Source organism: Festucalex cinctus, chromosome 10 (genome assembly GCF_051991245.1).
Source record: "Festucalex cinctus isolate MCC-2025b chromosome 10, RoL_Fcin_1.0, whole genome shotgun sequence".
NCBI classification, from domain to species: domain Eukaryota; kingdom Metazoa; phylum Chordata; class Actinopteri; order Syngnathiformes; family Syngnathidae; genus Festucalex; species Festucalex cinctus.
In genome coordinates, this window is record NC_135420.1 from 4766519 (window position 1) to 4781706 (window position 15188).

General features: G+C 42.5%; 1 protein-coding gene across 1 annotated transcript in view; it reads right to left on the reverse strand.

Moving 5' to 3' along the window:
* Positions 1–15188, reverse strand: part of LOC144027742 (UV excision repair protein RAD23 homolog B-like) — a 49749-nt gene that overhangs the window by 18315 nt on the left and 16246 nt on the right. The window contains exons 5-6 of the mRNA XM_077535536.1: positions 11076–11122; positions 10882–11009 (exon numbers count right to left, since the gene is read on the reverse strand). Coding sequence (XP_077391662.1) covers positions 10882–11009; positions 11076–11122 — 175 coding nt within the window. The remainder of the gene's footprint in view (positions 1–10881; positions 11010–11075; positions 11123–15188) is intronic.

The following is a 15188-nucleotide window of genomic DNA, read 5'->3' on the forward strand; positions in this document are numbered from 1 at the left end:
GAGCCAAACAGCGTAAGTGAGTTGAGAAGCTTATTGGGAATGGTGAATCAACTCGGGAGGTTTATTCCAAGCCTTTCAGAAAAGGAACAAACCATTGAGAGACTTGCTTTCAACCAAAAACACGTGGTACTGAGGGCATGACCAACGAAAGGCTTTTTGCGGTCTCAAACAAGAACTGTCCACTGCTCCTGTACTACAGCTGTATGACCCAAATAAGCCACAGAAAATCTCAGCGGATGCCTCTTCATATGGGCTGGGAGCAGTCTTGTTACAGAAAGAGGGAGAGATGTGGTCACCAGTTGCTTATGCTTCGAGGTCATTGACTCCTACAGAGCAGCGCTACGCCCAGCTGGAGAAAGAAGCGCTGGCTCTCACCTGGCCTTGCGAGAGGTTCAATGATTTCATTCTGGGTCTGGATTTTGAGCTTGAAACGGACCACAAGCCACTGGTGAGTCTTCTGGGAGGACAAGCTCTGGATGCGCGTCCACCGCAAATACAGAGGTTTCGTATGCGCCTGATGAGGTACTCCTACACTATAAAGTACATCCCTGGCAAAAGTCTCACCACTGCTGATACACTCTCACGCTTACCACTTATGAACAAGATTACTCACACAGACACCGAACTTATGGAGGACACTAACATTTATGTTGAATCTGTGTTAGAGGGGTTTCCTGCAACCAACAGATATCTGGCAGATCTTCAAGAGCAACTGCAGCCCGACAGTGTGTGCTCTCAAGTGATGAAGTACTGTACAGAGGGCTGGCCAGATCGTAACCAGCTACAGGGAGTAGTGAAACACTACTGACCTGAGAGGATGTTCCCGAGTGTGCATAATGGACTGCTGCTAAGGGGATAGAGGTTGCTAATCTCCGCTAACATGAGAAATGCCGTTTTGGACAAGATACACGAGGGTCACCAAGGCGTAGTTAAGTGTAGAGAGCGCGCCCGCCAGGCAGTGTGATGGCCAGGTTTAAGCAGTCAGATCAGCGAACTTGTCCTAAAATGTCAACATTGCATTCGGGAAAGAGTCAATGCGAGAGAGCCATTATTGCCCTCTGAAGTCCCAGAAAGGCCGTGGCAGAAGTTGGGAGTGGATTTGTTCACTCTAAAAGACAAAAATTACCTGTTAGTAGTGGACTATTTTTCCAGGTATATAGAGATCGCCCTGCTCAACCCAACTCGTTCAGTCAATGTCATCGAACATTTGAAATCAATTTTTGCACGTCACGGAATACCGGAAATACTGATCACAGACAATGGAACACAATTTGCTTGTGAGGAAATGAAAGACTTTGCAAATGAGTACTGTTTTGAACATGTGACCAGTAGCCCCAGGTACCCCCAAAGCAACGGCGAGGCGGAGAGAGCTGTCCAAACAGTCAAAAACCTCCTCAAGAAATCCAATGACCCATACCGAGCACTTTTGGCCTACAGGACAACAGCGCTGGCAATTGGATACAGCCCTGCACAGCTGCTTATGGGGCGTAGACTTCGTACCACCTTGCCGATGGTTCCGAAAGCCCTGCAACCTTGTGTGCCGGATTTGCAACAACTGCATCATGTGGAGAAGGAGAGAAGGATGAGACAAGGAGAATGCTTTAACAAACGACACAGAACCAGAGACTTGAACAAATTGTTGCCGGGACACTCTGTCTGGATTACAGATGCAAAAGCACAGGGTACAGTGACATCTGTTCACACCACACCACGATCCTATGTCATCAGTGGACCAAAAGGAGTAATGAGAAGGAACCGCAGTCATCTTGTTCCGATGTCAACATCAGAGACTCGGAAAGAATCACAGCTGTCCCATTCAACTGATAACACTCCTACAGACAGTTACAGAGCCAGGAGCACCACAAACACCAGGTGTTGTCCGAACCAGGTCCGGAAGAGCGATTATAAAACCAAAGAGGCTGGATCAGTAAATGTTACACTTGTTGTATTGGATACGCTAAGTTTGAGTTTTGTATATGCTATTGAAACAGGTGAAACGTTATGTATGAAAATGTTATAAGCAGTTGAGAAGTGAATGTGGAAAGAAAAAGAAAATGTTGTTGTGTCAACCATTATTGACTGGAAAGGGGTAAAGTTTGATTTAAAAATGGAGGGTGTTTACAGCTAATGGGTCAACGTAACCTGTGTAAGGGGGATGTGGTGTAATCCATTGTATTGAATCAGTATAACCACTAGAGGGCAGACCAGGTCCGTGATTACAGACAGGGAAGTAAGTGCGTTCGTTGTTGCAGCCAGTTAAAAAAGTAGGCTCCATGGTCACTCGAGTACAGCCGTCTTCATTTAAAAGAACCCAACACAACAGAGACCATGTTGCTAACATGGTGTGAGTGAATGAGTGAGTGGAGGAAAAAAAATAAAAAATAAAAAAAATAAAAAAATAAAAAAAAAGTTTGTGCGTGCTGTCAAGTCGCGGTGGGAGTGACGTCATGCACCCGACAAATTCGCCCTTCGGAAGACCCAGCCTTCTGAATTTGGACACAGGCCCCGTCTGCCTACAGTGTGTTACACGCCCCCCGCCACCCCCTGCTCTGCAATTGGCTGGAGGGGTAAACACAGACGCTACTAAGGCTGCACGATATTGGGAAAAACTGACATTGCGATTTTTTTATGGATCTGCGATATTATAAATGGAAGAATTTTCACCAGATGACTTGAATGGCGGTTTGGGAAGAATTTGTTGAACTCACCATGACACTATTGTATTCATATGAATGGACTGCTTTTTATATAGCGCGTTGGTGCCCTAATCGCTTTACAATGTTACGCACGCATTGCATTTGGTCTCTGTTCAAATCAAATTTTTGTCTTAGGAATGTAGCAAATGCAAAAAAAAGTTATTTTACTGTACTCAAGTCTCCATGGCACGAGTAATCAATAGAAAGAAAAAAAAAAAGTCCTTTTGGGGGTGAACTACTCCTCTAATGTTTTATTCCTATGCAAAAACTACATATGATCTTACCATGAATATTTGTCTTATTTGTAATTAAATTATCATAAGCATTATAATAGATGAAAAATATCTAAAAATAAGTCACTTTGGGGAGGCGCGTGAGCATGGCTCGTGAGTAGACGTGTTTCCTACGGCTCCCGCAGAAAATTTTTGGATTAATACATTTTGGACCTTGTAATCGATGGAACTTTTGTTGGAAAGACAGTTTTTGTGAACTAATTGCCTCACGAGTGGACAAATGCCCCCTAAATCGTCTAAACAGCAGAGTGGGAGACACAACTCGGACTCCCGAGGTAGTGTTAGCAAGGAAGCTAATACAAATGCTAACAATATGGAAGCACTAGCTAACGCAGTTTCTGCCGTGCAATCATCTATCGATTCGTTTCGGGAGGAGAACCGGGCCTCGATTGCCTCTTTGCATTCGATTTTGAATGTCTATGGCCAGCGAATTACGGATGTGGAGGACGGTATGAAGGAGTTCGACATGAGGCTTGGCAACGTGGAAACTTCTCATGCTTTACTGGCGAAAGAAAATGACGCGCTGAAGGAGAAGATGGCGTACCTGGAAAATTACACCAGGCGGCAAAACATCCGCATTGTGGGAATACCGGAAAATCTGGAGGGCCCGCGACCATCGGAATTTATTTCCAAGCTTATCAGTGATGTGCTTGGGGAAGATAACTTCGAGAAACCGCTTTCGGTGGATCGCGCCCACAGAAGCCTGGCACCCAAACCGAAGGATGGCGATAGCAGACCACGGCCGTTCATCGTTCGACTTCATCATTTTCAAAGTAAAGAGTTGATCCTACGCCTCGCCAGACAAGCGGGCCCTCTCTTCTACAACGGATCAAGAATTCATATTTTTCCTGACTACAGCCCGGATGTCAACAAACGGCGCGCAGCCTTCTCCGAATCTAAAAGGAAGCTCCATGCCGCAAAGATCCAGTTTGCCCTCTACTTCCCAGCAACTCTGCAATTTACACACAACGGGAGACGAATGATGTTCACCGATCATGTGGCGGCGCTGACTTACGTCAATGAAAACGTGACTTTGAGCTCCACTTCACAAGCTGCTGATGGTGATTGAGGTAAAGCTACTGACTGTGTTGAAACACGAATAACTGATTGAAAGGACGGTATTATCGTTTGAAGTTTCACGTACTAATTTCATAATTTTTATTTTATTTGTTGAAATATATGTTCTTTTCTTTTTACATTTTACATTGTGGGTGTGGCAGGGATTCATTTTTTATTATTTATGTCAATTTGTGAGTACACCATATGTGAAGCTACAATTATATGATCCCTAAATATTTAATTTTATTATTATTATATTTTGTTTTTTTCTAAAAAAATTTCTTTTAGTTTCTTCAGGAGTACCGCCTTTCTTGTTATGCTGACTTTCCATGACTGGTAGATAATATTTAGTTTTGACAGAGTTTACGTCTCTCTCTCTCTCTCTCTTTTATTTACTTATTATTGTTTTTGGTGGGGTCCATCAATGGTTGACAAATGTTATTTCTGCGGGTAGCATGCAAATTCAAGTTTGCAGCAGTTTAAAGTTGTATGGGGGGGTAGGCCGGTTTGAGCCTTGTTTGTATGTTTTGGATGGTAATGTGTGTGTAGTTTTGTTTGTTTTAATTATATTTTGTGCACTTTACTGGTTTGTTTATCATCTTTTGGAGGCAGATACTGATACTCTTGAATTGAATGGTTACAATGGCACAGGGTAGCGCACATGTATTCCCAGGTAATGATGTTGTGAAAATTGTAAGCTGGAATGTTAAGGGCCTGAATGGGGCAATCAAAAGGAAAAGAGTTCTCTCACATTTGCAATATCTCAAGGTTGGCATCGCCTTTCTACAGGAAACTCATCTTTTACATCGAGACCAGTCAAAAATTCACAAAGAATGGGTAGGGCAAATGTTTCACTCCCAATTTAATTGTAAAGGTAGAGGTGTAGCTATACTTATTCATAAAAAAATTCCCTTTGTTGTATCACAAACTATTTTAGATCCAAACGGTAGATATGTGATGATCGTGGGTGAGTTGTTTCAACTTCGCCTCGTGTTAGTAAATATTTACGGCCCAAACTTTGATGATGATAATTTCTTTAATCAGATGCTGAACTCCATCCCAAATTTAGATAGCCATCACTTAATTATGGGCGGGGATTATAATTTGGTAATGGACTCCACTTTGGACCGTTCTGCTCAATCGGTAATTAGACCATCTAAATCTGTACAAGTACTTAAATCATTTATAGATATGTATAAATTTATAGACCCGTGGAGATTGAAGCATACCACTGAAAGGGAGTACTCATTTTATTCTAATGTACATAAGTCTTTTTCCAGGATAGATTTTTTTTTATTGGATCCTCATTTGCTTAATCTTATTACAGATTGCAAATATGATCCAATCGTTATTTCTGATCATGCCCCAGTGAGTATTACAATTACTCTTCCGATCCAGCGGACAAAACGAACTTGGCAGCTTGATACACTCCTCTTGGCAGATTCAGACTTTGTACAGTTTGTTACAGAACAGATAGATTTTTTTTACAGGTGAACAAAACTGATGATATCTCAGACTCAACTCTTTGGGAGACGCTTAAAGCTTATCTCAGGGGGCAGATCATTTCTTGGTCTGCTTATAAAAGGAAAACGAAATATGATCAATTTGAAAAACGGTCTACTGAAATTAAAGCATTGGACGGACTTATAGCTAGTTCTCCGACCCCAGATTTGATTAAGAAACGAGTTGGCATGCAAACTGAAATTGATCTCTTGACCACTGCTCAAGCGGAGAGACTTATACTTAAATCCCGTTGCAGTCTTTATGAAGGGGATAAAACGTCCAAGTTATTAGCCAGTTACCTTCGCCAAAAAGCTGCTTCTCGTAATATTTCACAAATTATACTATCTGATGGCTCCTTAACAGAAGGCCATCAGGATATCAATAATTGCTTTAAAATGTTTTACTCAAAATTATATACTTCAGACTCTGTATCGGATTACGACCAGTTTGATCTTTTTTTTCCCCCAATCTGAGTATTCCAAAAATTGACTCAGATTTTAAAAAGAGACTTGAGGAAAATTTGATGCTGGCGGAAGTTAATACCACTATAATGTCCCTTCAAAGTGGGAAATGTCCCGGCCCAGATGGGTTTTCGACAGATTTCTACAAGAAATTTAAGGATAAACTGGCCCCACTTCTTCTATTGGTTTATGAAGAAGCATGGGAAAATAATATTCTTCCACCTACTTTTCGTCAGGCAGCTATTACACTGCTATTAAAGAAAGGTAAAGATCCTCGTGAATGCTCCTCATACAGACCTATAAATTTGACAAATTGTGATGGTAAAGTGCTATCAAAGATTATAGCACTCAGGCTTGAGACGATTCTTCCTCACATTATCTCGGAGGATCAATCTGGATTTATTCAGGGTAGACAATCTTATTTTAATTTGAGACGATTATTCAATATTATCTATACTGACTCTGATACTTCAGTTTCAGAAGCAGTTATATCTCTCGATGCAGAAAAGGCATTCGATCGGGTCGAATGGAAGTATCTTTTTTATACACTTGGTAGATTTGGTTTTGGTCCTAATTTCATTCAATATATTAATCTTATTTACACAGATCCTACTGCCTCAGTTTATACCAATGGTATATCTTCTGAATATTTTCCTCTGTACAGAGGGACAAAACAAGGGGATCCAGTGAGTCCATTGCTTTTTGTTTTAGCTATAGAGCCACTTGCTATAGCTCTTTGGAGCAGTAATATTATACAAGGTATATCACGTGGGGGTCTGACTCATACAGTCTCTCTCTACGCAGACGACCTCCTGCTCTATATCACTGATCCTGTATCATCTATCCCTGAAATTCTCAAGATCTTGCAGGAATTTGGAAATATATCTGGGTATAAACTAAATTTGAATAAGAGCGAGTACTTCCCTATTAGTGGTAACGCTGGAGAATATCCTAATCTCCCATTTAAGTTGTCTTCCTCATCCTTTACATACTTGGGTGTAAAAGTCACCAAATCTTATTATAATCTATTTAAAACAAATTTCATCCCATTGCTTGAGCAGTGCAAACAAGATATTAAAAGATGGTCTATATTGCCGCTCTCCCTTATTGGCAGAACAAATTCTGTAAAGATGAATATTGTCCCGAAGTTTTTGTATTTGTTTCAGGCACTGCCTGTATTCATACCGCAATCTTTTTTTCAAGAGCTTGAATCAAATTATTTCCTCTTTTATATGGGACAATAAACCAGTTCGCATACGAAAGGAATTTATGGAAAGACCTAAAGATGTAGGGGGGCTTTCTCTTCCAAATTTGCGCACATATTATTGGGCTGCAAACTTTAATGCCATATCCCTATGGTTAAAAGTTTGGGACAATAAGATTCCTGCGTGGCTCCAGATTGAAAAGTCCACTTGTGGCCGATATTCACTCCCTGCTTTACTATGTGCCTCATTACCTTCACTGGTTAGCAGTATTAAAGATAATGTAATTGTAACACAATCGTTACGTATTTTGACCCAGTTCAAAAAATATTTGGGTATTCAGAGTGTCTCTATTCATTCCCCACTTATACACAACCATCTTTTCCAGCCATCTTTTTTGGACAAGGGTTTCAAAACCTGGTATAGCAAGGGTATTCATTGTATTAAGGATCTATATATTGGTGGCACGTTTGCCAGCTTTCAGCAGCTATCGCAAAAATTTGGCCTGACCAATAATCAATTTTTTCGTTATTTGCAGATTAGAGATTTCACCCGCAATAAGATTGCTCATTTTCCTGATCTCCCTCCCTCGTCCTGTTTGGATTCTCTATTAAGTGTTAATAGTCGGACTAAAGGTAGAATATCATTTATTTATTCTCAAATTATGGAATGTTGTGATCAATCCATTTCGCATATTCGAGAACAATGGGAAGCTGATTTAGGTGCTCAGATGTCCGATGAGGAATGGGATAAGGCACTTAAGAGAGTCCACTCCTCTTCTATATGCTCTAGACATGCCTTGATACAATTTAAAGTGCTGCATAGATTACATTTCTCGAAGGCTCGGCTGGCTAGAATATTCCCAAATATAAATCCTTTATGTGAAAGATGTAAACAATTTACTGCTACTTCGTATCATATGTTCTGGTCATGCCCAAAGCTTGTTCCATTTTGGTCTTTCTTTTTTGAAGTACTCTCTAAAGCTTATGCTTGTCATATTTCACCATCTCCATTGGTTGCTGTTTTTGGTTTTATTTCTGACACAACGGGATCTGATCCCCCTGTTTACTTACAGAGGGTCACTGCCTTTTGTTCTCTATTAGCCAGACGTTTGATTTTATTCAAATGGAAGGATGCCATTCCTCCCTTGAATCACTACTGGATAAGGGACGTTATGCAGAATCTTAAATTGGAAAAGATTAGATGTACCCTCAACGGATCCATCAACAAATTCCACAAAACCTGGGACTCCTTAATAACATATGTGAACAATTTACCTGGTCTGGAACTATAAATCTTGAATTGCATCATCTGTCTTTGTATTACGTCTATAACAGCTATAAAGTGTATTTTGTGTGTGTGTGTGTGTGTGTGTGGGGGGGGGGGGGGGGGGGTCTTTTCTATTATGTAAGTCCAATATGGAACCTGATCTGTTTTTGTTGGGGTTGTTCATATTTATTTGTTGGATAAGATTGTTTTATGTGATAATGGAAAATTACAAATAAAGTGTTCAAATTTTTTTTTTAAATATATATTTATTAAAAAAAAATAAGTTTGTGCTTCAATGTATGTGGACTACATAAGAGCCCAAATAAAATGTTCCCCCAAGTTAAGACGCCAGACTTAAAAAAAAAAAATTAAAAAAAATAACTTTTTAGGAGATAAGTCTGATCTTAAATGTAATGAGATTTGTGTGAACCATAAATGAGCTATTTTAACTATTATCATTACTAACTATTATCATCATTATTAACTAGTAGTACTAGTACTAGTAGTACTACTAATACTACTGGTACTACTACTAGTAGTAGTAGTGGTAGTAGTAGTAGCAGTAGCAGCCTGGTCCACTCGTTTAAGGAACCTTTTTTTTTTTAATTTTTTTTTTTATTTAAACCCCTCTTTAGGTGCTGTATTGAATGGCAGCATGTAGGCTATTTCGCCAGGTAAAAAGTTATTGCATCCGTGCATCCTGCTCATACAGGAGCTTGTGATGGCAATTCAAATGGTCGGACAGGTTTGTTGTATTACCTCGTGTTGCGGGAACAACGGCGACTGTCGGCATTGGATTTTTGTTCGTCTGTATCTTCTTCTTTTTATAGCCGAAATACTTCCATACTTCCGTGTGTTGACTTTCTTTTGGCGACTAAATCTTTAACTGCCGCTTCTATCTTTCTCTCCTCATGTGCAAGTCGTGGCGACATTGTCGCCTGTTAGCGTGATGGTGAAGAGTGGAGGTAGTGCCGGGGCGGCGCCGGTGACTGACTCGCTCGGGAGTGAGAGAGAGGTGGCTTGCTACCTTTATGAAGCAAAACAAACGTTTGCTTGCTCTTAAAAAAAAATAAAAAAATAAAAACATCGCCCGTCTTGCGATGTGGCTATCGCGCATGCGCACATCGCGATGACGATGTCCAAATCGTGCAGGCTTGACGCTACCCTGAAACGGCCTGCTGTTGACAAAATAAACACAATTGGGGGTAGAGGAAAAAATCACCACCACACATTAACAGAAGCCCAGAGGTGTAGATTGAGAAGGGGTTCATGGGTATACATCCTGTATTTATCTAGTGCATTTTCCTGAGTGAAAACATTGGACCCTCCTTTTAAATTATATACTGTGTATATATATATATATATATATATATATATATATATATATAACCACACACACACACACACACACACACACTATACAGTACATGAATTAAAAATCATACATTAAATTACATCAACCATCCATCATCCATTATCTGAACCACTTTTCCTCACAGTACATTAAATTAAAATTTTACATAGTACAATGCAATAAAAACAAAATAAATATGCTTACTGTACATAGATGCAGATGGTGGAGGAGTTATTGAGTTGAGCTACTGAGTTAAGCTCATGTGAGGCTGCTGAAGTGTAAGGCATTACGTACTGGGTGTAACGGTCTCAGGAAACTATGTTTTCCAACTGTCCATGAAGTGCACATGAATGTGATTGGCGCGTATGACGAGTCAAGACGGTGACCGCCGAGTCAGATTCAAGTGATTTCAAAGCTGAAGAGATAATGTACCTGTTTCTGCTACGCCGATTAAAAAATAAATAAATAAATAAATAAATAAATAAATAAATAAATAAATAAATAAATACAGAGGGCTGCTTTTCATGAATATCCTCCCGGACACCCTCTGAAATGTACTCAATGTGGCGCCAATATTAGGTGCTTGAAGAGTGCGTGCGCTGTGGCCACTCTGCCTCGCCGGACAGAGAGGTAGTTGAAATGCGCAAATGGCGCGGTGCCGCTCGGCGGGCTTGTGGCAGAGAGGGGCACTACAATACAATACTTTACCATAATGTGGCGCACACTTCAATATCAACTTGCATGCAAAACACAGCTTTTATGGACATCAGTCAGCCCTTGTTCCTATCTGCAAATGTTCGTAAGTCGGATGTTCGTAACGAAATGTACATACAATATTAAAATAAACTATAGTATTTTATTTATAAACTTTTTTTTTAAGACAAAATCAATAAAATCCCTCCATCCATAATGGGTATCACATGTATTTTAAGGGAATTTTAGCATTTTTTTTTTTTTTACCGCTTAAAATGTTTCATGACTTGTAATGAAATAAGAAATTCTGAAGTAATCCTTCTTCTCAATTAGTATATTTTGAGTGCTCACGGTTAGTAAATACTCGACGGCGCGGTCCGGGTTGTTGTAGCTGGCTCGCAGGGCCGACACCACGGCCTCGCGCTCGTAGCCCATGGACATGATCTCCGACACCAGGTTCTCGTAGGCCTGGCCTGTCACTGCCAGGGAGGGAGAGACATCAGCATTTTTTTCCCCATCAATCCAAGGATCAGTCGCCAATTTACCGAGAATGGACGCGGCCTCCTCCAGTAGGCCCAGCTCATCCGCCAGGCTGACAAACATAAACAAATTTGTGGTTAATTATGTCTGGAAAATTGGACTGCGATTTCTTTAACCAACAAATACTAAAAATTAGGGCTATGTTTATTAAAAAAAAATAAAATAAAATAAAAAAAAGTCAATCTATATTGAATCAATTTTCCTTTGAGCCTGATAAATGTATAAAACCATGAATCGATTATTTAATATCGCTCTTCCCATAAATTCATTAAAAAATAGAACTTAATAAAAAGGCCGATTTTTTTCGTCTTACTGTTTGAAATTTACTGTTCACATGAATTTTATTCTTACATTTATGAAAGAACTGAGTTATTTCACTTTAAGATGATTCAGAATCTTTTAAATTTATATTTACAATAATTGAATTTGATTATTGAAAATATTTTCATCTCATCCTTGGTGATGTCAATGCTTGTGTAATGATGATTGAAGAATTAATGATGATTATAACATGTTACTTTAATTAATAAACTAAATCATTAAATTTAACATTTTATTTGGAATTTAATGTGTGTGGAGTTTTTAGTATGCCCTTGATATTTAAGATGAATTGATGTTCCATAATTAATCACTATCGGATTGAAATGAAACAAATCGAATTAGGGTTAAAAAATAAAAATAAAAAATCAAAGTAGAATTGAACTGAACTCTTGTGAATCAAAACTGAAACCAATGGAGGAAATTAGAATCGATACGCAGCCCTACTAAAAATGTAGACTTCAATTCAAACTAGCGTGGGCGAGTACAGCTAGCAGGTATCAGTATCAGGCCGACACAATACCGGCCTTTTCAAAGTATCGGGTAATGTACATGTGAAGGCTGTCTGCCAATACTGACATGCATGGTTGACAGCATGTAGATTTTATTAAAAATGCACTGTTTCAACGTGCACAGCAGTGTTTCAAGATGTTTTATAGGTTGTAAAGAACTGAAAATAGTCACTTGAAACTACTGTATTTCCATCAAAAACATCTTACCAGGCCGAGTTACATTTGAACCTGTTACTATATTGATTTATATAAATCATAGAAACTGAGAAAAATAATTTCCATAATACCGGTAATTTCGAATGCGGTGTATATGCAGCATGTTCAGCACAAGTATTTGACCCTTTCTCAAATAATTTCTTCATTTTTTTTTGTATAGTAATTCTCTTTTGCTTTGTGTGTCAGTTCTATTTTGTCCCTCCCGACCGCCAGGTGGCGGTGCTGTAACCAGCACGGAATTCCCCTTGTTGCGACAGCGTCATCGAGTAAGAATGACAAAATATGCCTGTCAATGGTTCCGGCCGACGTAATCCCGTGTATAAAAGGGAACGTCGGCAAAACACATCCTCTCGCACAGCGTTATACGCTCCGTCCGTCGCGAGTAGCCTGTGATCTGGTTGATCGGGGCTGCGGGTGTTCCTCGCCCCCCCTTGGCTGCGACGGTTCAGTGCATTTTCTCTTTCGTGATTTGTATGGATAGACTGGAGCTCTCCTGCGGGATTTCTCCACTTCTGCCACCTCTCGGCTGTGTACAGCTTCAGGCCGGGGCACGTATGAGCTAAGTTAACATCTTTAATGAAAGCCGTTTGGATTGCTTTGTTTATGACTTGCGGGTGACGATAGGGTTGAGAGTATCCTCTCCTAGCTTGTTTTACTGGCGGTGGGAGTGTGTAGTTCAGGCTGACACAACTCTCCTGTTGGGAGCACAAGCTGCTTTGATGTTTTTGGCTTGCTAAGGTGCTGTTTATCAAGTCGACTGCTAGTTTGGGACGCCATTTAGCGACTCCTTACTCGCTGTGTGGGCGACCTCGCCTCACGGAGCCGATCCGTCACGTGGAGTTTCTGCACATAAACCATGTCCGTGACTCTTCCATCACGAGGGGTCGTTCCCTCCTCACGGTGTCTGCCGCCGTCGTTGCGGCGAGCTCCGTTTGATTCCGGATCTCGCTTCCTATCCCTGACTGCGCGTCGAGTGGAGGCGACCGTGGAGGATGCCGCTCGCTGTAAACACTGGAGGTTCCTTCCTGCCGGAAGAAGGACTGCTGCCTCGACGGTCGCTCAGTTGCTGACACGGCAACCGATGCTTTCGATGCCGTGTTGCCTTTTACTGTGCTGAAAAGAGCTTGCCAGGGAAGGTAAGGCGTTTTCATCTCTCTCTTCTAAATTGTGGCGCCACGCTACTCAGCGGATGGCTGAGAGCCGACACAGGCTTGATGTTTGCGGCTTGCGGCATTGGTTATCGTGCACTCTTCTAGCTTGTGCCAGCACAACCTGAGTTGTGGCCTACGTTGTGAGTCAGCAACCCGTTGTTTAGATTTGCGGTAGCGAAGGGTTAGTATGGTGTCCCGACACCCGCCTAGGTTGTGGTGTCGCACCCGATGCTGTTGCCTCCGTTGTGTACGGAGTGTAGTTGGGAGACGTATTGATATCCTCCTGCCACGATAGCAGGATTTCACCATGTGGGCTGGCGGAGACGGTACGAATGATTTCGTATCCTCTCCTAGCTTGGATTGTCTCATTATTTCGGATTTGATACGCTTGGCTAGCTGAGGTACCGTGGGTCATACCAACTGCTAGTTTGTGATGGCAACAAACGTCAACTTACGTGTCGTTAGGGCCGCTGTGTGATCCGCTTCGCACCCAAACGGACTCTGCCGCTATCAATGCGCAGGGTTTCGCTTTATTCCGTTAATGACACGAAAATAGCAGCAGATTGACTTGACATGGCGTGATGGAGGACGCCGCCGTGGAGGCGCCTTGGAGGATGAAATGGCCTGCTGTCCTAGTGCGAGCGGCGCATTTCCGCTGTTGTGCCGCTCATTTACCGGCAGCGGCTGTTGCCGGTTACATGGCGCCTTCAGCTGGTGGCGTCGCCAGGGACGGTCATCGGCAGGGGGGCATTGGTTCACTGCCCCCCGCAGACCGATCAAGGCACCGGTCTGCTTCTCCTGCCCCGGCCCATCAAAGTGAAGGGCATCAGCTGCCTTGATGTTGTGTGCTGCCGGGATGTTGTTAGCCATACCAGCTGCTAGCTTAGGATGGCACAAACGACCACTTGCATGCATGTTTGTTTGATTGCCTTTGGGTCTCATTTTGTTCGACTTGTAAGGGGGCAAGGGCGAGGCCAGGGACCGCCTCCATCTCCCACATTGGGTCTGCCGCTCTTCACACGAAGTCTGCAGCACTCCATGCGCGGAGCTTCAGTGCCATTGTCAACTTATGGCGGCACAAACGACCAAGTGCATGTTTAATTGATTGATTTGTGGTTTTGTTTTGTTCGGATTGCAAAGTGGCTGGGTGCGAGTCTGGGGCCTCCTCCATCTCACATACTGGGCGGCCGCTTTGCCACACGAAGTCGGGCGCTCTCCACGCAGCTTCTGCTGCTCTCCAGACGCAGCACGGTGTTTGGTCCGTTGAGGATGAGGATAGGTGCAGCCTCCTCTCCCACACAGCGTCTGCCACTCTCTACACGGGGTCTACCGCTCTCCATACGCGGCTCTTCGTCTGCATGCGCGGAACTTTTCTTGTACCATTGGTGACGGGGCTAGTGGATTATCACTTTTCATTGCAATTTTGCAACTTGGTGGCAACTGGGAGGGTGGAATAAGCTCATTGGGGTGATCAAACCCCTTCCGCTTGTCAGGCCTCTGCGGGGATGTCGTTCACGGCAGTGGTGGCCGTGCCGGATGCAAATCGCTGGTTGCCCTCCTAGGCGGACGATGTCACAGAGGTGCCGTCTCCATTGCGGTCTCAGGAACTTCTTCTCCGTTTAGTCCCGCTGGTGACGGGGCGGTTCTCGCCTCCTATCCCAGACCAAGGTAGCAGTTTATCGACGCGTACACCCTGACTGCGCGTCGATTCAGGGCTGCTACGGATTCTCCAGTTGATGCCGTTGATGACGGGGCGATTTCGCCTCCGATCCCAGACGAAGTTAGCAGCGTATCGGCGTGCACTCACCGATTGCGCGTTGATTGAGAGCTGCTAAGGGTACTCCGTTTGATGCCGTTGGTAACGGGGCAGTTCTCGCCTCTAGTCCCAGACGGTGTTGGCAGCGTACCGACGCGCACTCAC